The 22,420-nt window shown below is 40.4% G+C and overlaps 1 protein-coding gene across 2 annotated transcripts in view; it reads left to right on the forward strand.

Annotated features, from left to right (window-relative positions):
* The window catches only part of cse1l (CSE1 chromosome segregation 1-like (yeast)), a 43,866-nt gene that overhangs the window by 15,692 nt on the left and 5,754 nt on the right, over nt 1-22,420 (forward strand). For both annotated transcript variants that reach the window (XM_073061764.1, XM_073061765.1), the window contains exons 9-18: nt 3,643-3,810; nt 5,022-5,151; nt 5,561-5,626; nt 12,929-13,131; nt 13,230-13,314; nt 14,560-14,621; nt 14,866-15,002; nt 15,184-15,287; nt 15,840-15,937; nt 20,227-20,377. In XM_073061764.1, the coding sequence (XP_072917865.1) occupies nt 3,643-3,810; nt 5,022-5,151; nt 5,561-5,626; nt 12,929-13,131; nt 13,230-13,314; nt 14,560-14,621; nt 14,866-15,002; nt 15,184-15,287; nt 15,840-15,937; nt 20,227-20,377 (1,204 nt within the window). The remainder of the gene's footprint in view (nt 1-3,642; nt 3,811-5,021; nt 5,152-5,560; nt 5,627-12,928; nt 13,132-13,229; nt 13,315-14,559; nt 14,622-14,865; nt 15,003-15,183; nt 15,288-15,839; nt 15,938-20,226; nt 20,378-22,420) is intronic.

The following is a 22,420-nucleotide window of genomic DNA, read 5'->3' on the forward strand; positions in this document are numbered from 1 at the left end:
ATGGATTTAGTTTAAATAATTTAGTCCTTGATTCAACTTTCTTTTCTGGGTGTAACAGGGTTTTGGAAATTGAAAAACTTAGCCGTGTGGTGTTTGCCATTATTTTTCCATAGTAACAGCATTTGCCTGAAGAGATGATGATCACTGCATGCAAATCACACAAAATGCTGGAGGAACTCAGCAGGTCAGGCAGTGTCTATGGAAAAGAGTACAATCGATGTTTTGGGCCAGGATTCTTCACACGCTGAGGGCAACTAAAAGAATCATCAGGAGAGGAAATATGAAAGCAAGCTAGCAAACAATATCAAAGTGGATAGTAAAAGCTTTTTCAAGTATATATTAAAAAAATGTAAATAAGAGATGAGAGTGGATATAGGACTGCTAGAAAATGAGGCCGGAGAAATACTAAGGGGGGGAACAAAGAGCTGGCAGATGAACTAGATGAGTATTTTGCATCAGTTTTCACTGTGGGAGACAGTCGTGTCCCAGATGTTGAAGGGTGTGAGGGAAGAGAAGTGAGTGCAGTTACTGTTACAAGAGAGAGGGTGCTCAAAAAGCTGAAAGACCAGATGAACTGTACCTTAGGATTCTGAAAGGGGTAGCGGTAGAGATTGTGGAGGCATTAGTAACGACCTTTTAAAAATCTTTGGGCACTGCTGTGGTGCCAGAGGACTGGAAAGTTGCAAATGTCATTCCATTGTTTACAAAAGGAGGAAGGCAGCAGAAAGGAAATTATAGACCAGTTACCCTCACCTCAAGTGGTTGGGTAGATGTTGGAGTCAATTGTTAATGATGAAGTTATGGGTTACGTGGTGACACCGAACAATTTAGAACATGGTCAGCGTAGTTTCCTTAATGAAAAATCTTGCCCGACAATCCTGTTGCAATTCTTTGAAGAGATTACAAGTAGGATAAAGGAGGTGTAGTGGATGTTGTATATTTGGACTTTCAGAGGCCTTTGACAAGATGCCACTAAAGGCTGCTTAAGAGTCCATGGTATAACAAGGAAAGTTACCGGCATGGTTAGAGCATTGGCTGATTGGTAGGAGGCAGTGAGTGGGAATAAAAGGATCCTTTTCTGCTTGGTTGCCAGTGTTCTGCAGGTTTGTTTGGTGTTGGGTCAGCTTTTATGCTGTATATCAATGGAATAGATGGTTTTGTTGCCAAGTTCGCAGGTGATACGAAATTGGTGGTGGGGCAGGTGGTGTTGAGGAAACAGGTAGAATGCAGAAGGACATATTAGGAGAATGAGCAAGAAAGTAGCAAATGAAATAGTGTTAGAAAATGCAGGGCCATGCACTTTTGGTAGAAGAAATAAATGTGCAGGCTATTTTCTAAACGGAGAAAATCTAAAAATCTGAGATGCAAAGGGTCTTGGGAGTCCTTCTACAGAACACTCGAGGTTAACTTGCAAGTGAGTCAGTGGTGAGGACGGCAAATGCAATGTTAGCATTCATTTCAAGAGGTCTAGAATACAAGAGTAAGGATATGATGCTGTGGCTTTATAAGGTACTGGTGAGGCCTCACCTTGAGTATTGTGAATAGTTTTGTGCTCCTTATCTAAGAAAAGATGTGCCGGCATTGGAGAGGGTTCAGAGGAGGTTCACAAGGTTGATTCCGGGAATGAAAGTCTTAGCATATGAGCAACATTTGATAGCTCTGAGTCTACTCACCAGAATTTAGAAGGATGAGGCGACATCTCATTGAAACCTTTCGAATGTTGAAAAGCCTAGACAGATTAGATGTGGAAAGGATATTTCCCATGGTGGGGAGTCTAGGACAAGAGGGCACAGCCTTAGGATTGAGGGGCATCTATTTAAAACAGAGATGCAGAGAAATTTCTTATGTCAGAGGGTGGTGAATTTGTTAACCACAGGCAGCTGTGGAAGCCAGCTTGTTGGATGTATATAAGGCAGAGCTTGATAGGTTCCTGATTGGATACAGCATCAAAGGTTATGGGGAGAAGGCCGGGGAGTGAGTCTGAGAAGGGGGAAAGGATCTGCCATGGTTGAATGATGGAGCAGACTCGATGGGCCAAATGGCCTGATTCTGCTCTTATGTCTTATGATCTTATGGAAACGTCGACTGTATTCCATAGATGCTGCCTGGCCTGCTGAGTTCCTCCAGCATTTTGTGTGTGCTTCTTGGATTTCCAGCCTCTGCAGATTTTCTCTTGTTTATGATCACTACATGATGTGTCTGTAAAGAGCAAACATGAGGAAATCTGTAGATGCTGGAAATTCAAACAACACACACAAAATGCTGGTAGAACACAGCAGGCTAGGCAGCATCTAAAGGGAGAAGCGCTGTCGACGTTTCGGGCCGAGACCCTTTGTCAGGACTAACCGAAAGGAAAGATACTAAGAGATTTGAAAGTAGTGGAGGGAGGGGGAAATGCGAAATGATAGGAGAAGACCGGAGGGGGTGGGATGAAGCTAAGAGCTGGAAAGGTGATTGGCGAAAGTGATACAGAGCTGGAGAAGGGAAAGGATCATGGGACAGGAGGCCTCAGGAGAAAGAAAAGGGGGGGAGCACCAGAGGGAGATGGAGAACAGGCAAACAACTAAACATGTCAGGGATGGGGTAAGAAGGGGAGGAGGGGCGTTAATGGAAGTTAGAGAAGTCAATGTTCATGCTATCAGGTTGGAGGCTACTCAGCCGGTATATAAGGTGTTGTTCCTCCAACCTGAGTTTGGATTCATTTTGACAATAGAGGAGGCCATGGATAGACATATCAGAATGGGAATGGGACGTGGAATTAAAATGTGTGGCCACTGGGAGATACTGCTTTTTCTGGCGGACCGAGCGTAGGTGTTCCACGAAATGGTCTCCCAGTCTGCGTTGGGTCTCACCAATATATAAAAGGCCACACCAGGAGCACTGGATGCAGTATACCACACCAGCCGACTCACAGGTGAAGTGTCGCCTCACCTGGAAGGACTGTCTGGGGCCCTGAATGGTGGTGAGGGAGGAAGTGTAAGGGCAGGTGTAGCACTTGTTCCGTTTACAAGGATAAGTGCCAGGAGGGAGATCGGTGTGAAGGGATGGGGGGGACGAGTGGACAAGGGAGTCATGTAGGGAGCGATCCCTGCGAAAAGCAGAAAGGGTGGGGGGGGAGGGAAAAATATGGTAGTGGGATCCTGTTGGAGGTGGCGGAAGTTACGGAGAATTATACGTTGGACCTGGAGGCTGGTGGGGTGGTAGGTAAGGACAAGGGGAACCCTATCCCGAGTGGGGTGGCAGGTGGATGGGGTGAGGGCAGATGTGCGGGAAATGGGAGAGATGTGTTTGAGAGCAGAGTTGATGGTGGACGCAGGGAAGCCCCTATGTTTAAAAAATGATGTGTCTGTTCTCCTTTTGCCTCATATTACTGAGCAAAACCTGATAATGTCAGGTAAATATCTTATTTGTACATCAGTAATTGATAATATGGATCAATAATGTTTAAAGCTAGCTTTGAAGAGTTAATTAGTTTTACTCCACTAATACAATAGTTTTTTTGTGGTGTGGAACAAAATTGATTTTTTAAAAACTACTGTTAATCTACTTGTAGACCGCTGTGTGAGTGGTTTAAGCAAAGTCAGGAATGTCGACTTTCCATTAGATTTCTCTCATACATTTAATGGCCCTTTGTTTTTGCAGGATGAAGAGGAAGCTGGTTTACTAGAGTTGCTTAAGTCTCAAATCTGTGACAATGCTGCTCTCTATGCTCAGAAGTATGATGAGGAATTCCAGCCCTACCTGCCACAGTTTGTCACTGCTATTTGGAATTTACTGGTTACAACCAAGCAGGAGGTTAAATATGACTTGGTAAGTTTTTTTAAAAATAGGTACAATGCATTTGTAATTTTAGATATTTTTATTGCTTTTGAGAGGTTGAATACTTTGCATTGTTTCTGCTCACCTATTTTGCTTGTGCCATTCTCCTTAATTTTTGGTTATCAGTTAAAGATGTGCTTATTTTTTGTCATGGGTCCACTTTGTGAATTGATAGCAATGGGAATTGGGGGGCTGAAAGGATTATCGCTGAACTTGGGCTGTTCTCTCAACTGTGGCTTCATGTAAAGCAATTCTGATTCAGGTTTGGAAGAACATTCCCTGAACATCCTCAGTTGATGTTTGAAATATGTTGACTTGTAGCAAGAAAGTAACTTTCTGATTCAACGCAGATTGTGTCTCAGAATCGTGATTCTTGTAGGCAAAAGCCTTAACAGATTTGAATGAAGATCACGGTAACGGTTGTCTTTCAATATTTTGAAATTTTGCTAAACAGCTCCTATCAGTATTAACTACTGTGACATATATAATTAGGTACACTCGCATGGAGTCTGTTGTTCAAGCCAAGCTGATTGGTGAATATAAGCAGTGCTGGATTGTAATTATATGAAATGGTATGACTATTTTAGATACCATTTGTGGATTTTTTTTCTTTCACCTACATTTCCTCCTCAGTGTTGCATTTAGGTTTGTAACTTGGTCAAGATCAATAGATCTAAAAGTTTAGTAGTAACAAAAATCACAGTATTCCCCTCCATAGATGCTGCCTGTCTTACGCTCAGTTCCTCAAACATTTTGTCTGTATTGCTTGAGATTTCTAGTACCTGCAGCATCTCTTGGGATTACCTAATCTTGAGACTTGAAGATGTCAGCAGCTCTAAATGTAAATCAGTTCTGTCCAAGTACTATCTTTAAAATTGTAAAATATAAAATGGAGCATTAAATTCTCTTTGCATAATTTTACTTTCTGAAGCTTTTTAATAATGCTAGTTTGTCATTCTGTCTACTAATCTAGAGTACAGGAGTGCTTCAGGATGCATTAAAACTGACCTGATAAACCTTGCTGCAACACCACAGGCTTTAAGTGCAACTCCGTAACATCTGCATGAATTGAATGCTTTCAACTTTTCCTTTAAGAATACATAGTTCCCAACTAGGACTTGCCATAGAATATTTCCAGATTTAACCCATGCTCTGCTATTTTAAATGTTAACAGGTATATCTTTATTTATCTTTTTTTTTAGTTGGTAAGTAACGCTATTCAGTTCCTGGCATCAGTTTGTGAAAGACCTCATTACAAACATCTTTTCGAGGATCAGAATACGTTAACCAGTATCTGTGAAAAAGTAATTGTTCCTAACATGGAATTCCGAGGTAAATGACTCCAAAAAATGTATTGTCGAATATAGAATGTTAAATATCTATGATATTGAATGATAGAAAGTGCCAATTAGGGCAAGATTAAATTCTGTGGAAGGGGTGGGGGCGGGGGAAGAAAAAGCATACCATCTAGATTTGTATGAGACTTTGGAATGAAAATGCCAAGGGGCTGATGTGGTAGGTTGATGGGTAAATCTGGCTGAGAAGCTGCGTGACAGCACATTGTACATGAATTTGGTAACTGACAATATATGTAGCATAATTTAAGATCTTATGTGCGAGCTAATAATTCAAAACAAGTCTTTGTAGATTTGTATGACTAAAGTTTGAGTAAGCAGTTTACCAAATCAATTGGAATGGCTAAAATGTACTTTACAAACTTAACGGTAATTTTTTTTTGTAGCTGCTGATGAAGAAACTTTTGAGGATAATTCTGAAGAGTACATAAGAAGGGATTTGGAGGGATCAGGTAATCTTTTTGTTGTCCTTGCCAATAATGAACATACATTTGATATGTCAATGTCATGTATTAATCACTTGCTGAAGAGCAGTTAAAAGTACTTTGGGTTGAAGATTGCTGTACTCAAGCAACAACTTTCTTGCCAAAAACTTGATGTTGATTTTGAACATTTTTATGCACTTTTATTCTTTATCAATTCCGGTCACAAAATAAAGAACAAGATTAATTTCATTGGCACTCTCAGTCCCCCAGTTATCATCTGTAAGTTGAATGACTGATTGGCAGAGATGTCAAGAAATAGTTACTGTCAGTGTTTACTCTGTGTTCCATTGTAGCTTTCTGCATCAGATCTTGTAACTTTCACCCAGGCATGAACTAAAAGTAAATGCCAAAAAAAAAATCGTGGCATCAAGGAAACTATTAAAGAGAATGAAACCTTTGACTGCAAGGAGACCCCTGGAAAGATGGCGGCATGCTTTGTCACAGTGGCCTCTTCAGGTCCAAACAAATGCGATGATTGTTCATTCTTTGCATCTTTTTTGCCATTGTTGGCTATTGAGAACATTAAGTGCTGCTAGTCTATCCCACTGGCGAGTTGCTCAATGGCCGTGGAGCATGATTTGTTGCAAATTGTGTTGCTGCCTGCTACAGCCACCCAAGGAAGAGGTGTCGGAGGCAGTATGGGGGTGCAACAAACAGTGCAAATAATTGTCTTGTACGTTTTTCTTGTGATTGCAAGATCCTGTTGGACATGGGTAATGTAGAATATTACAAGTTTGTTTCATTGGTTCATCGAGGCCAATGGCAGGAGAGCTACATGGCCTCGGCTGTTGTGTGAATCAGGCCTTCATGCTATGGGGTCGAATGTTGCAGCCACCAAGGAGAGGTGATGCCAGAGGTGATGTGGAAGAGAGTTGGAGTCCATGCTGGGTTTGGGGCTGGCTCTTTCCATTGGTGCTGCCCTCTGGTGTTTGCTTGGTGGAACATATTTAAGGAGGAGATTGATAGGTTTTTGTTTGGCCATGCCATCAAAGGTTAAGGAGAGAAGGCCAGGGAATGGGGCTGTGGAGGGGCAAAAATGAATAAGCTGGATTGTGTTCATCTGCAGCTGCACCAGAGTGTTGCAGATGAGGAACATTGCGTGCATGTCTTTGCAGGAATGTGATTCCAGGACAACATCTCATGCACCATCAATCTACAGGCCATAACACTCAGGAACTTGGACTATATTGTCTTTTTGTAATTTTATGTCTCTTTTGTTATCGTAATGATGTGTGCTCTGGGCTGTATGTGACTGTTGGTACCGTGATTTGCACCTTTACCCCGGAGGAATGGTGTTTTGTTTGGCTATACTTGTGCGTATGAATGAACGGCAATTAAGCTTGAACTTCAGTGGTCTCCACTGATTCTAATGTAGAAGTTGGGTAGAAGTCATTGTATTCATGGTCATTGCTGCAGAAGAGTTGTAAGGTATTTTCATTGGCCTAATCATTTTAGGTGCTTCCTTAATGACCAACCATGAAAAGATTAAGATTGTATATATTTACATATTATTTCAGTACTGTGCCCTTCAGTATTGCAGTTACCTAGTGCTAAGAATTGTGTTAATGCAATACTTTCAATTATACATGGTATGTTATTTCTTTCCCCTGTAACATATGTTTATCAGTGAACAGGGTGAGCACCAAAGTACTGAATGCTTAGACCAGATAGCCTGTAATAATTGATTAACTTTCTAAAACTTAAAAAGTCAGTACATTTGCTGGGCTCAAATATAATAAAATACTAATTTTACACTTGCATAGGTGCTTGCAGACAGCAGACCAGCATCCATTTACTAAACTACTTCCTGCAATTCACATGATGCATAATTTATTATTTGCTGGAGGCATTTGAACAAGTTTATCAGCAGCAGCCCTCTGAATTGAGGTTGGGATGACATCAGGAGATTGGGTAATCGAGGAATGCAGGATATTTGGGAAAAGGAAGGAGGACCATGTAACTGAGAGGAGAGAAACAAAAGGAGATGCAAGCATGAAAGACTCATTTAGAAGGATAAGAGTATAGGAATATTATAATGTAGTAGCCAAAAATGCCCTCTCGAGTTGTTGTTAGTTGCCCTTTGCTCTCTGCACAGGTCACAGATGGCTGGCTATATGAATTCTGATGTGCAGAAATGTTAACAACTGTGTTAACATTGTTCATCTACACCCTGAAAGATAATTTTGCAGGAAGTGTTGCATTCTGTTCTTGAGAACTGCTTATGAATCATGCAGTGTACCATTAGATTCTAGGGATTGTTGTAGCCCTCTGGAAGTTGATTTTGAGATTGTCTTTGAGCATTTATACAGATATCCCTTATTCTGTCCTACCTCAGATCCACATATTGCTAATTTTGGCTATTCTTTGCTGTTGGCATTGTTATTGAACAGAGGGAGTTCATAAGAGACTGCTCAATGTTTAAGATGTCAGTAGAGAGTTTGCATTCCTAAATTGTAATGGATTATTAATTGCATCACTGCAATATAATATTCAGTTTGAATGCAAGAATGATGGTGTGTTGATGGATGAATCTTTTGGAGTTAAAGACATAACTGGTTTATTGATTCTTGGTGCACTTTTCTTGTTTGGGGGGGGAGTCATTGGAGATAAAGTTCCTAACAAATTTAAATCTGTGTGTTGCTCACATTTTTCAAGTGTGCCATGGCAGAAATTGGCTGAAGTGGGAGAGAGTGAGGTTCAGATTGGTGTATGACATCTAGCTTATTGATATTTATGGCAAGTCGATAGAGCTTTGATGCTCAAGAAAGTTTGCCAACCATCAGGTGCCAATTTTTTCTAAGTTTTGGTCTCGGGTTTTAATGTTTGAAATTGAGTCAAAAATGGAAGCATTATCCTTTGAACCAATTTTTTTGATATATTTAAGAAGGCAAGAGGTTGGTCAACACTAGCAAATATGCAGCCATCATAATGCACATCAAGATTTATCATTGAAGTGTCTTTGCCCAGTGATACATTTGCAGATCACCATTGCAACATCTGCATGAATCTTGGGCAGTCAAGTTAAGTTGCTATCATGCTCTCTAATCACATTAAAAGCTTTAGTTATAGTAATAAAATTGCCTAGAATTCTGTTCTGCTCTGAATTGTATTGGACCAACTTTGTTACAAAAATTGCTTGATTTGAAAAATATATTTCTGGAGCATTCTTGAATGTTTCCAATAATAGGTTCAGTGGGATTCAGATAACATTTTCTCTGCTGAACAAAGGAATATATATGTTTCTGTACTTTTCAGTTGGCTTCTTCCAGTTGTTAAGAACTCTGGTATAATAATGGCTTCTTCCATTTAGATGCTGATGAAAATACTTTGATAGTTCTTTGACACTACTACACTGTTTCATTCTGTAATTCCATTCTGTCAGGTGTAATGCATTTTTAAAAAAAAAACTCAATTCATTGCAAGAGGTTATAATCCTGTTTAGATTTGTTGTGTTGTGTGATGATATATTGGTTGACTGGGGATGGTATTTGAGTAGCGTGTTGAAAGTGATTTCCCTCCCCCCCCTTTTTGATTTATTTGTCGTTGAGAATTCTGCTCCCTTCAGAATGAAGGAGAGCAGTATCAATCATCCTTCCTTCCATTAACTGGTTCCATTTGTCCTTATTAGATTTCAGCATCAGTAGCCTCTTGTCTGTCCACATTTTCTTTATCCCAACTTCTCTCCATCTGCCCCTCATTTTTTTTTTGTCTCTCCTTCCCCACCAGCAGCCGCCTCCCAAGTTCCATACCTACCCCATGTGGCTCCTTCTGCTTGTCATCTCCCTCCTTGCTGACTTCCACCTGCCAGTCTCTTCCACCTCTCCCCCCACCCCCGACCGTCTCATCCCATTCTTGCCTCTGTATACTGGCTCTCTCCCCTCCATACTCAGTCCTGATGCTGGTTTCAACCTGAAACATTGACAGTCTTTGTTCCAGAGATGTTGCCTAACCTGTTGAGTTGCACCAGTGGTTTTTAATGCTCCAGATTATAGCACCAATACCTCAGATACATAACCTAGTAGTTACTTGAGAGCAGGCTGTAGGTGGAAGTGCAAAGTTAAACAAGAATTCCAAGGTGGGAGTTAGTGGATTTAAATTTTGTGGCATCAGCATTGAGAATTAAAATGCTGCAGTCTAGAGGCATTTGTGTTAAGAATTATCAATGGAGTTCAATAGTTCCTTCCCTTCCCACGCATATGTTGCTTGGCCTGCTGAGTTCCTCCACCAGTTCATATTTTTCTCAACTTCCAGTAGAAGATTTGCTAGCAGTGGGGGAAGGTGGATAAAATAGTATCAGATTTAAAGGTGGCCATAACACAATGGGGCTAGTTTCCTGGGGTCCAGAAACACCAAACTGGAAATAGACAAACATGACAGAGGCACTGATAAGATTTAAACAACATATCTAGAGGGTGCACCTGAGTTTTCAGATTTAATCCATTTCAGATACAGGTGTCTCCCATTTTTCGAACGTTCGCTTTACGTCAACTCGCTGTTACGAAAGACCTACATTAGATACCTGTTTTCGCTAACAGAAGGTGTTTTCACTGTTACGAGAAAAGGCAGCATGCGCCGAGCAGACTAGCTCCTCCCCTGGAACTGCGTTCTAGCCGGCATTGCTTAAACACGTGCCTGTGAGCATCTGTGCTTTATGTCGATTTATTTTGTGCATCCGTTAGCAAGATGAGTTCTAAGGTATCGGAAAAGCCTAAAAGAGTGCGTAAGGGTATTACACAGCGTAAAACTAGACATAATAAATTGTTTCGATCGTGGTGAACGAAGTAAGGATATAGTGAGTTTGGCTAAGGGTTTATGGAAGTTGACGAAGATGATGTTGAAGAGGTTTTGGTATCCCATGACCAAGAACTGAGAGATGAAGAGCTGATGAAGAGGAAAGGATAACAATTGAAGCCAAACGAAGTAGCAAACGGCCCGAAAGTGAAGACGTCCAGGAACTGAATGTGCGTGAGATTTTCACTGCGATTGACAACGCTGCAATGATTGCAGAAAAGTATGAATTTAATTTTGAAAGGGTACGTAGGTTTAGGGCAGGTTTTCAGGATGGTTTGAGTGCTTACAAAGAACTGTATGATAGAAAAATGCATGAGGCTAAGCAGTCAAGCATACTGTCATTTTTCAAGCCTTCCACATCAGCCACAGCAGACGACGAAACTCGACCTTCGACATTGAGGCAGGCAGACGTAGAAGAAGGTGACCTACCTGCCCTGATAGAAACAGACAATGATGAGATGACACCCCAGTGTCCCACCACCCCAAACTCCCAATGACTCAGCCTAACACACCATCATCAGTGTCCTTACTGTCCTCCGGATTCCGGTAAGTGAAATTACACTGGGCATACATTATTTCTACTTTATATAGGCTGTGTATTTTTATGTGTTATTCAGTAGCTTCATAGCTTAAAGGTTACTGGAAAAAGTGCTTCTGCCGGGAGCACTTGCGCTGTGTGTTTCTGCCGGGAGCACTTGAGCCATGTATTTTTTGCCACGAGTGCTGCTGAGAACACTTGCGTGAAATTTTCGCTGTGGTGGACAGTGTTGCAATAATTGTAGAAAAGTATTCCTACATTATATAGGCTGTGTATTTATCAGATCATTCCTGTTCTTACTATATGTTACTATTATTTTAGGTTTTATGTGTTATTTGGCATGATTTGGTAGGTTAATTTTTGGGTCTGCGAATGCTCATGAATTTTTCCCATATAAATAAATGGTAATTGCTTCTTCACTTTACGACATTCTGGCTTACAAACCGTTTCATAGGAACGCTCTACCTTCGAATAGCAGGGGAAACCTGTATGTCTAAGGAAGTTGAGCTTCCAGGTTCTTTAAACAGAATTCATGGCCACTGAGGGAAATTGGAGACATGATTGTGGGAAGTAATGTTTAAATTAGATAGATAGATAGATAGATACTTTATTCATCCCCATGGGGAAATTCAACTTTTTTCCAATGTCCCATACACTTGTTGTAGCAAAACTAATTACATACAATACTTAACTCAGTAAAAACTATGATATGCATCTAAATCACTATCTCAAAAAGCATTAATAATAGCTTTTAAAAAGTTCTTAAGTCCTGGCGGTAGAATTGTAAAGCCTAATGGCATTGGGGAGTATTGACCTCTTCATCCTGTCTGAGGAGCATTGCATCGATAGTAACCTGTCGCTGAAACTGCTTCTCTGTCTCTGGATGGTGCTATGTAGAGGATGTTCAGAGTTATCCATAATTGACCGTAGCCTACTCAGCGCCCTTCGCTCAGCTACCGATGTTAAACTCTCCAGTACTTTGCCCACGACAGAGCCTGCCTTCCTTACCAGCTTATTAAGACGTGAGGCGTCCCTCTTCTTAATGCTTCCTCCCCAACACGCCACCACAAAGAAGAGGGCGCTCTCCACAACTGACCTATAGAACATCTTCAGCATCTCACTACAGACATTGAATGACGCCAACCTTCTTAGGAAGTACAGTCGACTCTGTGCCTTCCTGCACAAGGCATCTGTGTTGGCAGTCCAGTCTAGCTTCTCGTCCAACTGTACTCCCAGATACTTGTAGGTCTTAACCTGCTCCACACATTCTCCATTAATGATCACTGGCTCCATATGAGGCCTAGATCTCCTAAAGTCCACCACCATCTCCTTGGTCTTGGTGATATTGAGACGCAGGTAGTTTGAGTTGCACCATATCACAAAGTCCTGTATCAGTTTCCTATACTCCTCCTCCTGTCCATTCCTGACACACCCCACTATGGCCGTGTCATCAGCGAACTTCTGCACATGGCAGGACTCCGAGTTATATTGGAAGTCTGATGTGTACAGGGTGAACAGGACCGGAGAGAGTACGGTTCCCTGCGGCGCTCCTGTGCTGCTGACCACCGTGTCAGACCGCACATACTGAGGTCTATCTGTCAAGTAGTCCACTATCCAATCCACCATGTGAGAGTCTACTCCCATCTCCGTTAGTTTGTGCCTTAAGATCTTGGGCTGGATGGTGTTAAAGGCACTAGAGAAGTCAAGGAATGTAATCCTCACAGCACAACTGACCCCCTCTAGGTGAGAGAGTGACCCCCTCTAGAATTGTCAATTTTAAGTGCCACTGAGTTGAATCTAAAACTGAAATAAGTTATTGGATAAGAATCAATACCATTTTAGCATAATTGCAATTATTGTGAAAATTTGTAATTTTATATTAAGTTCCTGTTTTCACTTGATAACTCAAAACTAAGTTTAATAATTTACAATTTTTGCAGATATTGATACCAGACGAAGAGCAGCTTGTGATTTGGTGCGTGGTCTTTGCAAGTACTTTGAAGGGCCTGTAACAGCAATATTCTCTGGCTATGTCAATTCTATGTTGCAACAATATGCCAAAAATCCTTCTATTAATTGGAAGCACAAAGATGCTGCAATTTATCTTGTGACATCACTTGCCTCCAAAGCTCAAACTCAAAAGGTACTGTCTTTGACTATGTATTTTATTTTGTATTTTATTGTCTTGCTTTGAATATTAACTGGTATTTTTTTCACCCCCCCCCCCCCCATTATTTTCAGCATGGAATAACTCAAGCAAATGAGCTTGTAAATCTAACTGATTTCTTTGTTAATCACATACTGTCTGATTTGAAGTCACCGAATGGTAAGTTGAAATGCTCCATCAGTAATGTAAGTATGCTAAACATTGCAGTTTTGTAAACTGTATGTCATGTATAGTTTCATATGCAAAGGGGTCAATCAGGATCAGGTTTATTATCACTGGTATGTGACGTGAAATTTGTTAGCAGCAGCAGTTCAATGCAATACATAATCTAACAGAGAAAAAAATAAATAAAATAAAAATAATAATAAATAAGTAAATCAATTATAGTGTACATATAGTGATAGATTTTTTAAAAATCATGCAAAAAACAGAAATACTATATATTTTAAAAAAGTGAGTTAGTGTCCAAGGGTTCATTGTCCATTTAGGAATCAGATGGCAGAGGGGAAGAAGCTGTTCCTGAATCGCTGAGTGTGTACCTTCAGGCTTCTGTACCTCCTACTTGATGATAACAGTGAGAAAAGGGCATGCCCTGGGTGCTGGACGTCCTTAATAATGGATGCTGCCTTTCTGAGACACTGCTCCCTAAAGATGTCCGGGTACTTTGTAGGCTAGTACCCAAGATGGAGCTGACTAGATTTACAACCTGCAGCTTCTTTTGGTCCTGTGCAGTAGCCCCTCCATACCAGACAGTGATGCAGCCTGTCAGAATGCTCTCCATGTTAAGTTTTTGAGTGTATTTGTTGACATGCCAAATCTCTTCAAACTCTTAATACTCCTTTATAACTACATGGATATGTTGGGACCAGATTAGATTCTCGGAGATCTTGACACCTAGGAACTTGAAACTGCTCACTCTCTCCACTTCTGATCCCTCTTTGAGGATTGGTATTTGTTCCTTTGTCTTACCCTTCCTGAAGTCCACAATCAGCTCTTTTGCCTTGCTGACGTTGAGTGCCAGGTTGTTGCTGCGGCACCACTCCAGTAGTTGGCATACCTCACTCCTGTACGCCCTCTCGTCATCACCTGAGATTCTACCAACACTGGTTGTATCATCAGCAAATTTATAGATGGTATTTGAGCTATGCCTAGCCACGTATTTTAATCTGCTTGTGCAAGTGCATTCCCAAAAATGACCAATTTTAATTTAGCTTTTCGAACATATGCATTATCTGCTCCAACATTTCTGGTATTATTTGTGAGTATGTTTTCCAGCATGCATGTATTGTGTATTATGGATAGATAGTAAATTTTGTATTTTTGGCAAATAGGTTTATAATCTTGCTTTGGCATAACATCAGTGAAATTGTATCGGACTTGATTGCTTTATTTTTTCCTTTAAAGTGAATGAATTCCCTGTTCTGAAAGCAGATGCCATAAAATATGTTATGATTTTTCGGAGCCAGGCAAGTTTTACAATTCTATATATAATTAAGTTGTTTTAGTTTCTCTTAACTTTAGTAAAATATTAATTCCATAAATGTACTTGTAACAATGTATTATGCCACAATTTTATGTTGAGTGACAAGTTTAATTTGTAAATAGGGATATATAACTTAAGTTTAAATTAAATGTTTCTGATATTTTTGGCTAATATTCAGTGTCTGTTAAGAGTATTGCTACTGTAAAAGTAACATGTTAATTTAACAGCTTCCCAAGGAACAGCTTTTGGTGTCCCTCCCACTGTTAATTAACCACTTACAAGCAGAAAACATTGTTGTTCATACATATGCCGCTCACGCTATTGAAAGGATATTCACTATGAAAGGACCTAACAATGCCACTTTGTAAGTATTTCAATATACTATAGCAGTTGAGGTCTATTTTTCTAGTTTGCTAAGGTGTTGGCTTCTGAGTTTCATATTTTGAGTTTTGAGTTATGTTAAGTAAATCATTGCTAGCTTTCTAAAATTTTTGGTGAGAAGTGTCATTTGTTTAAGTGGTGAGTTAATATATTTTTGTTTCCAGAATATCCGCTGTGGAGTTGGCCCCTGTGGTTGAACACCTATTAACAAATCTTTTTAAAGCCCTAGCTTTACCTGGGTCTTCTGAAAATGAATATGTTATGAAAGGTGAGCAGAATTTAGCAGTGAAGAATTTATTACTTTCAGATTAGTTCATTATATTTCAGATGATATTCCAAAAATGAGATTTGTGCTTTGCACTTCAGTGAATATATAGAATAATTTTTGATATGTACATATTAGCAAACAATAAGGGAGCGGGTGTACATCAGAGCTCACCACTTAGATCAGAAAATAGTCGAGTAGTGGAGAAATCCTTTCTAAGTAAAAATGACATTTTGGCATAGTTTGAACTTGCCTTGCAAAGTAGGGATCTGTAATGTGCCTTGCATGTTAGTTGTAAATGAATGGCTATTCTTTTCATTGCCATTCAGCTGGATACTCTTTGTCAGAACATGGATGATGAATTACTCAAAAAGTGTACAACCTTTCAACAACCAGGGAAGAATGATAAATGTTAATACTGTGCATTCCAGATCACTTGTTTGTGCTCATGTCATTGTTTGTATATTTTAAACCAGCTCATTTAGGTGGCTATTCATCCATATCAAGGAAAGGATGTTTAACAATGTCCACTGAATGTTTTCTCTCTGTTAACAGCTATTATGAGAAGTTTCTCACTTCTGCAGGAAGCAATTGTTCCTTATGTTCCCACACTGATTAACCAGTTAACACAGAAGCTATTGGTAGTTAGCAAGGTAAAGTATATGGTTTCAAATTCCATATGTATCTTGGTTGTGTTAAAATTAGATTAGAATGTTCAAAATGCTTCAATTTGAATAAGCAACACACACAAAATGCTGGACGAACTCAGCAGGCCTGGCAGCATCTATGAAAAAAAGTACAGTCGATGTTTCTGGCTGAGGCCCTTCAGCAGGACTGGAGAAAAACACGAGTAGATTTAAAAGGTGGGGGAGGGGAGAAAAACCAAAAGGCAATAGGTGAAATCAGGAGGAGGAGGATGAAGTAAAGAGCCAGGAAGTTGATTGGTGAAAGATACAGGGCTGGAGAAGAGGGAGTCTGATAGGAGAGAATAGAAGGCCGTGGAAGAAAGAAGCGGTGGCGGGGGGGATCACAAGAGGGAGGCGATGGGCAGCCATGGAGATAAGGTGAGACAGGGAAAAAAGATGGGGAATGGTGAGGGATGGGGGCATTACCAGAAGTTCAAGAAATTGATGTTCATGCCATCAGGTTGGAGGCTACCCAGATGGAAAATGAGGTGTTGTTCCTCAACCTGAGTGTAGTCTCATTGTGACAGTAGAGGATGCCATGGATTGACATAACTGAATGGGAAGGGGAATTAAAATGGGTGGCCACTGTGAAATCCCACTTCTAGTGGATGGAGCATGGGTGCTCAGCGAAACGTCTCCCGGTCAACATCAGGTCTCACCGATATACAGGAGCCACACCGGGAGCACCAGACACTGTAATTGACCCCAAAAGACTCTCAGTTGAAGTGTTGCCTCACCTGAAAGAATGGTCTGGGGCCCTGAATGGTAGCAAGGAAGGAGCTGTAGGGTTTTGTGTAATACTTGTCCCGCTTGCAAGATTAAGTGCCAGGAGGGACGAAGGGACAGGGGGGTTGCATAGGGAGCAATCTCTGTGGAAAGCAGAAAGTGTGGGTGGGGGGGGGGGGGGGGAAGATGTGCTTGGAGATGGGAGAAGTTCTGGAGACTTATATGCTGGACGTGGAGGCTGATGGGATGGTAGGTGAGGACAAAAGGAACCCTATCCTTGGTAGGGTGGTGGGAAGATAGGGTAAGAGCAGACGTGCGTGAAATGGAAGAGATATGGTTGAGGGCAGAGTTGTTGGAAGAAGGGAAGCTACTTTCTTTGAAAAAGGAGGACATCTTTGTTCTAGAATGAAAAGCTTCATTTTGAGAGCAGATGCAGCAGAGATGGAGGATTTGTAAGAAGGGGATGATGCGTAACAGGATGGGAAGAGGTATAGTCCAAGTAGCTGTGAGAGTTTGTGTGTGTGTTGCTTGGATTTCCAACATCTGCAGATTTTCTCGTTTGTATTTTCAGTTTGAATAAGTAATGTTATTTCTGTTCTTTTGATCATTTTAGCTTTGAATATGATTCCCACTAATTTTGAACTATTTAGCTTGTTCGAGTATTTTTCAATCGTCATTTTCACACCTTGTTTCAGCAAGTGTTTCTGACTTTGAGTTAAACTGTGTAAATTCTAAAATAAATGTTCCTGTATCCACCTAAAATGGTGTGCAGACTATTCAGCAATCTTCAAACTGGTCCTCTTCCATACTCGTGACAACATAAATAAATTCTAGCTCAAAAGTTCTCTTGCTGCACAGCTTCACTTCACCTTATCTGCCTTTTTAACAGTTTTTATTTTGTAACAGGTGAAAGGGTTATCAAGCTTCTTGATATTCTATGCCAAGGCTTGTTTGCACTATTTCCCTCCCAACCCCGCCCCCCCTCCCCCCCCCAATCGATGTCCTTCTGGTCCTTCTGTCCTGAAAGTTTTTTTTTGCGCCAAGGCACCAGCATCTTCCTTTTGGCTATATTTCAGTATTTAATCAGTACAACATCATGCTGCTTCAGTCTTTCACAGTGAAAGACTGTGACTTTTGTGACTGGAAGACCTCTCCTGTCCTCACAACTACTCTCAACTACAGATGTTTTTTATATGCCTTAAGAATTGTTATTCTACTTGTATTCCACTGTGTGGTGCTCTGTATCTTATTGGCAATTGATAGCATAGTTTCACTTACCTCAATCTTTTTATTTGATCATAAAATCATAAGACATGGGTTGAATGGCCTATTTCTGCTTATATCAAGTCTGCTCTGCCATTTGATCATGGTTGATTTATTATCTCTCTCAGTCCTATTCTCCTGCTTCTCCCTGTAATCTTTGACACCCTTACTAATCAAGAACCTATCAACTTCTGCTTTAAATGTACACAGTGATTTGGCTTCTGCAGCAGTCTGTGCAATGAATTCCAAATTTACCACCCTCTGGCTGAAGTTCCTCCTTAGCTGTGTCTTAAAGGGGGCAAGAGGGCTAAATACACAGATCTTGTTGCATGAATGCTGGAGCAATGGCTGGAGAGCTCGCTGTAAGCTAGTCGAAATTGGCTGCTAGGACTTTGCTGACCATTCATTACAGCAGACCCTTAAACTCCTTGGAGTTAAAGCACTGCAGTGCAGAAGAGCCACCAAGAACATTCTAGAGGCTGCTGAAAAGGCCTCGTGGTGGCTGTGGATCCGGAGGGGGGAATCTGTGGATTAGTGCGCTACTTGGACACGAGTCGGGGGCTGATCACCCCCCAGCTGGGTCACCTGGACCAGGGTGTCTGATGATTAAAGACCCAAAATACCCTACGACCCCGGGTACATCACTGAAGACGTGTCCAAGTAGCAACAGAAGGTTTATTTTACAACAATTACAACTGATGCTTTGTCCTCTGGTCCTTAACTCTCCCTTTCTTGAAAACATTTTCTGTCCACTCTATCCAGGCCTTTCAGTATTCAGTCAGTTTCACATCATCTTCTAAACTCCAACAAGTGCAGGTCCAGAGCTATCAAACACTGCTCAAATGTTAACCTATTCATTCCCAATCTTAACTTTGTAAGCCTCTTCTATGCCAGCAGGTCCTTCCTTAGATATGGGACCCAAAACTGCTCACAATACTCCAATTGCTGTCTGACCAATGCCTTATTAAGCCTCAGTGTTACACCTTTCCCATTAATTTTCTAGTCCTCTTGAAATGAATGCTAAAATTGTTTGCTTTCCTTACTACTGACTTGACCTGCAAGTTAACTGTCAGAGAAACCTGCACTAGGATTCCCAAGTCCCTTTGCACCTCCAATTTCTGAATTTGCTCCTGTTTAGAGAGTGGTCTATGCCTTTATTATTTCTACTGTCATTTTACACTTCCATACACTTTATTCCATCTGGCACTTCTTTGTCTATTCTCCTAATCTGTCCAAGTCCTTCTGCAGATTCCCTACTACTTCAAAACTAATTGACCCTTCATTTTCTTTGTATCATCCACGAACTTTGCCAAAAAGTCATCATTTTAATCATCCATATTGTTACATATAATGTGAAAAGTAGCTGACCTTACACTCACCACTGGTTATTGGCAGCCAACCGGAAAATGTCCTTTTTCCCCCTACTCTGCCATCTGCCAGTCAGCCAATCTTCGGTCCATGCTAGTATATCTTCTGTAATACATTGGGCTGCTATCTTGTTTGGCAGCCTTATGTGCAGCACTTTGTCAAAGGCCTGAAAAACCTAGTTAAGAACATCCCCTGACTCTCTGACTCCCCTTATCCTGTTTGTTACTTTCTTGTAGAATTCCAACAGATTTGTTAAGCAAGATTTTCCCTTGAGGAAATGCTGACTTTGGGCTACTTTATCATGTGCCTGCAAGTACTCTGAAACCTCATCCTTAAGTAGTTTTTTGAACTTGCTTTTAGCTATATCCTTTGAGGTTCCAGCACTCTTGTGAGTTCAACTATTTTGTTTTCATACTTTATATATGTGAGCATGAATCATGTTTTTCAAGCAGGTCCCTGGCTTCTGGAGACTGAAAAATTAACTTTGTAATACAGCATCTCTTCTATTACGCCCCACCCCCCCATCATGACCCTTGACAGATTCAATTTTTTTCCCAGCTCACTAGTTTCATCTTTTGGACATCCTTGCATTCTTCCTTCATACTGCTTTGCTTTTACATAAAATGTATATTTGGCCTTGATATTTTGCTTGTGCACATTTGTAGTACAAAAAAGTGCTCTGTTATCTTGTGCATGACATGATAAATTGAGGCCCTAAGGATATCTCAGATGAACATTCAACAGCCATGTGTGTCAAAGCAAAATTCTTTTGGCTTCTGATCAATATTTCCCACTTAGATTGCAGGTTATTTAATCATTTGTTTAATCTTTAATTTCTTTATTTTTGTTTTGGCAAATTTTAACTGTTGATAGTTAACTTGAATTTGGTCTTGTCCTAGAATCCAAGCAAGCCACACTTCAACCATTATTTATTTGAGTCCCTTTGCCTTTCTGTGCGTATAACATGTAAACCAAATCCTATAACTGTGAGAAGTTTTGAAGAGGCTCTTTTCCCTGTGTTTACTGAAATATTGCAGAATGATGTGCAAGGTAAGTGTTGTTCTAAATAATTTCATTAATTACACAGTTTATTTGATGGTTACAGTGCTCTTGGCTATGCATTTTTCAAAATGCATAGTAGTGATTTGAATCAAGACTAAGTATCATCATCTTACCAGATGAACTGGAGAAAAATAATTGTATGTTTAATTGTAGAAATCACTGAGGTACCTGTTGGGCTTCAGTTTTAAAGTTGAGGCAACCCATTGTAGCTGGAGTCAGCAGTCAATGCCCTACACTGCAGTAGTTAGCAGGACATTTAGGTACAAGTAATTCAATAAACCTTGATTTCTTAAAACAAGTACTTGGCACCAGCCATGAAATTGTCATGGTTTGAGGGCAGATAGTATATCGGCTGCTTTACAGCTTCAGTGATCTGGAATTGAACCTGATCTCCAGTGCTGCCTGCGTGAAGTTTGCACATTGTTTCTTTAACCCCATGGATTTCCTCCTGGTTTGCTCCAACATAGTGGTGCTATAAAGTTGGTGAACCCTGTAGAATTTTCATATTTCTGCATAAATATGAACTAAAATGTGATCAGATCTTCACCCAAGTCCAAAAACTAGCTAGAGAACCCAATTAAATACATAACACAAAAACATTATTCTCGTTCATTTATTTATTGAGAAAAATGGTTCAATATTACAAGTATTTATTTGAAAAAGTATGTGAACTTCTGGGTAATGCCTTCTACAAAAGCCATTTCGAGTCAGCTGGTCCAATCAATGAGATGAGATTGGAGGTGTGGGTTGCAGAGGTATCCTACCTTATATTAAAAAAGTTACTGACAGAGCCTGCTCTTCTTGTGCACAATGCCTTGATCAAAACAACTTTCAGGGGACCTTAGAAGAAGAATTGTAGAGATGCATGAAAGTGGAAAAGGTGACAGAGCAATTCTAAAGACCTTAGTGTTCACCAGTCCACAGTAAGATAAATTGTCTACAAATGGAGGAAACTCAATACTGTTGCTACTTTCCCTAGGAGAGGACATCCTGGAAAGATCATACCAATAACACAGTGCAATGCTGAAGGAGATGAAAAAGAACCCAAAGGTGACAGAAAAGATCTGCGAAAATCTCTAGAACTTGTTAAAGTCTCTGTTCATGTGTCCACTATAAGAAAAACACTGAACAATAATGGTGTTCGTGGAAGGACATCATGGAGAAAATCACTGCTCTCAAAAAAAAAACCATTGCTGCACACCTCAAGTTTGCAGAAGACCACCTGGATGTTCTCCGCTGCTTCTGGGACAATGTTTAGCGGATAGATGAGACAGAAGTTGAACTTTTTGGCAGAAATGTACATTGCTATGTTTGGAGGAAAAAAGGCACAGCACGCCAACACCAAAACCTCATCTCAACTGTGAAGCATGGTGGAAGGAGCATCTTGGTTGCTTTGCTGCCTTGGGGCTTGGACAGCTTCCAATTGTTAGGGAACAGTGAATTCAAAATTGTATCAAGACTTTTTACAGGAGAATGTCAGGGTAGCAGTCTTTCACCGAAAGTTAATAGATGTTGGATAATGCAACAAGACAGGGATCCGAAGACAGTACTTGCGTGAAGATCTGATGGCATTTCAGGTCATTTATGCAGAAATAGAGAAAATTCTACAGGGTTCTCAAACTTTCTAGCACCGCCATGTGAATGACCTGCAGAAAAATAGATTAATTGGCCGCTATATTTTCCCTAGTGTGTAGTAGTAGTAAAATCTGGGGGAGTGGATGATAATGTGGGGAGGATAAAATGGGATCAGTATGTAAGTCCGTATCAGTATAATTGTTTTTTCCAGATATGGAATTGACAGTTGTCATTTTGGAAAACACGTATTCTATGGCTAATTTTTTTTTCTGAAAAAGGGATCTGCCATCCTTACCTGCTGTGACCTACATTTAACTCCAAGCCAATCAATGTGATTAATTCTAACTACAAAGAGGATACGGGACAAATGGGAATGGACAATAAATACTAGCATTCAAGTGGCATCCATTTTTCATGTACTAATAATTTTCTAACAAGTCCAACTAAGAAAAAAGA

This window comes from Hemitrygon akajei, chromosome 11 (genome assembly GCF_048418815.1).
Source record: "Hemitrygon akajei chromosome 11, sHemAka1.3, whole genome shotgun sequence".
Lineage (NCBI taxonomy): Eukaryota > Metazoa > Chordata > Chondrichthyes > Myliobatiformes > Dasyatidae > Hemitrygon > Hemitrygon akajei.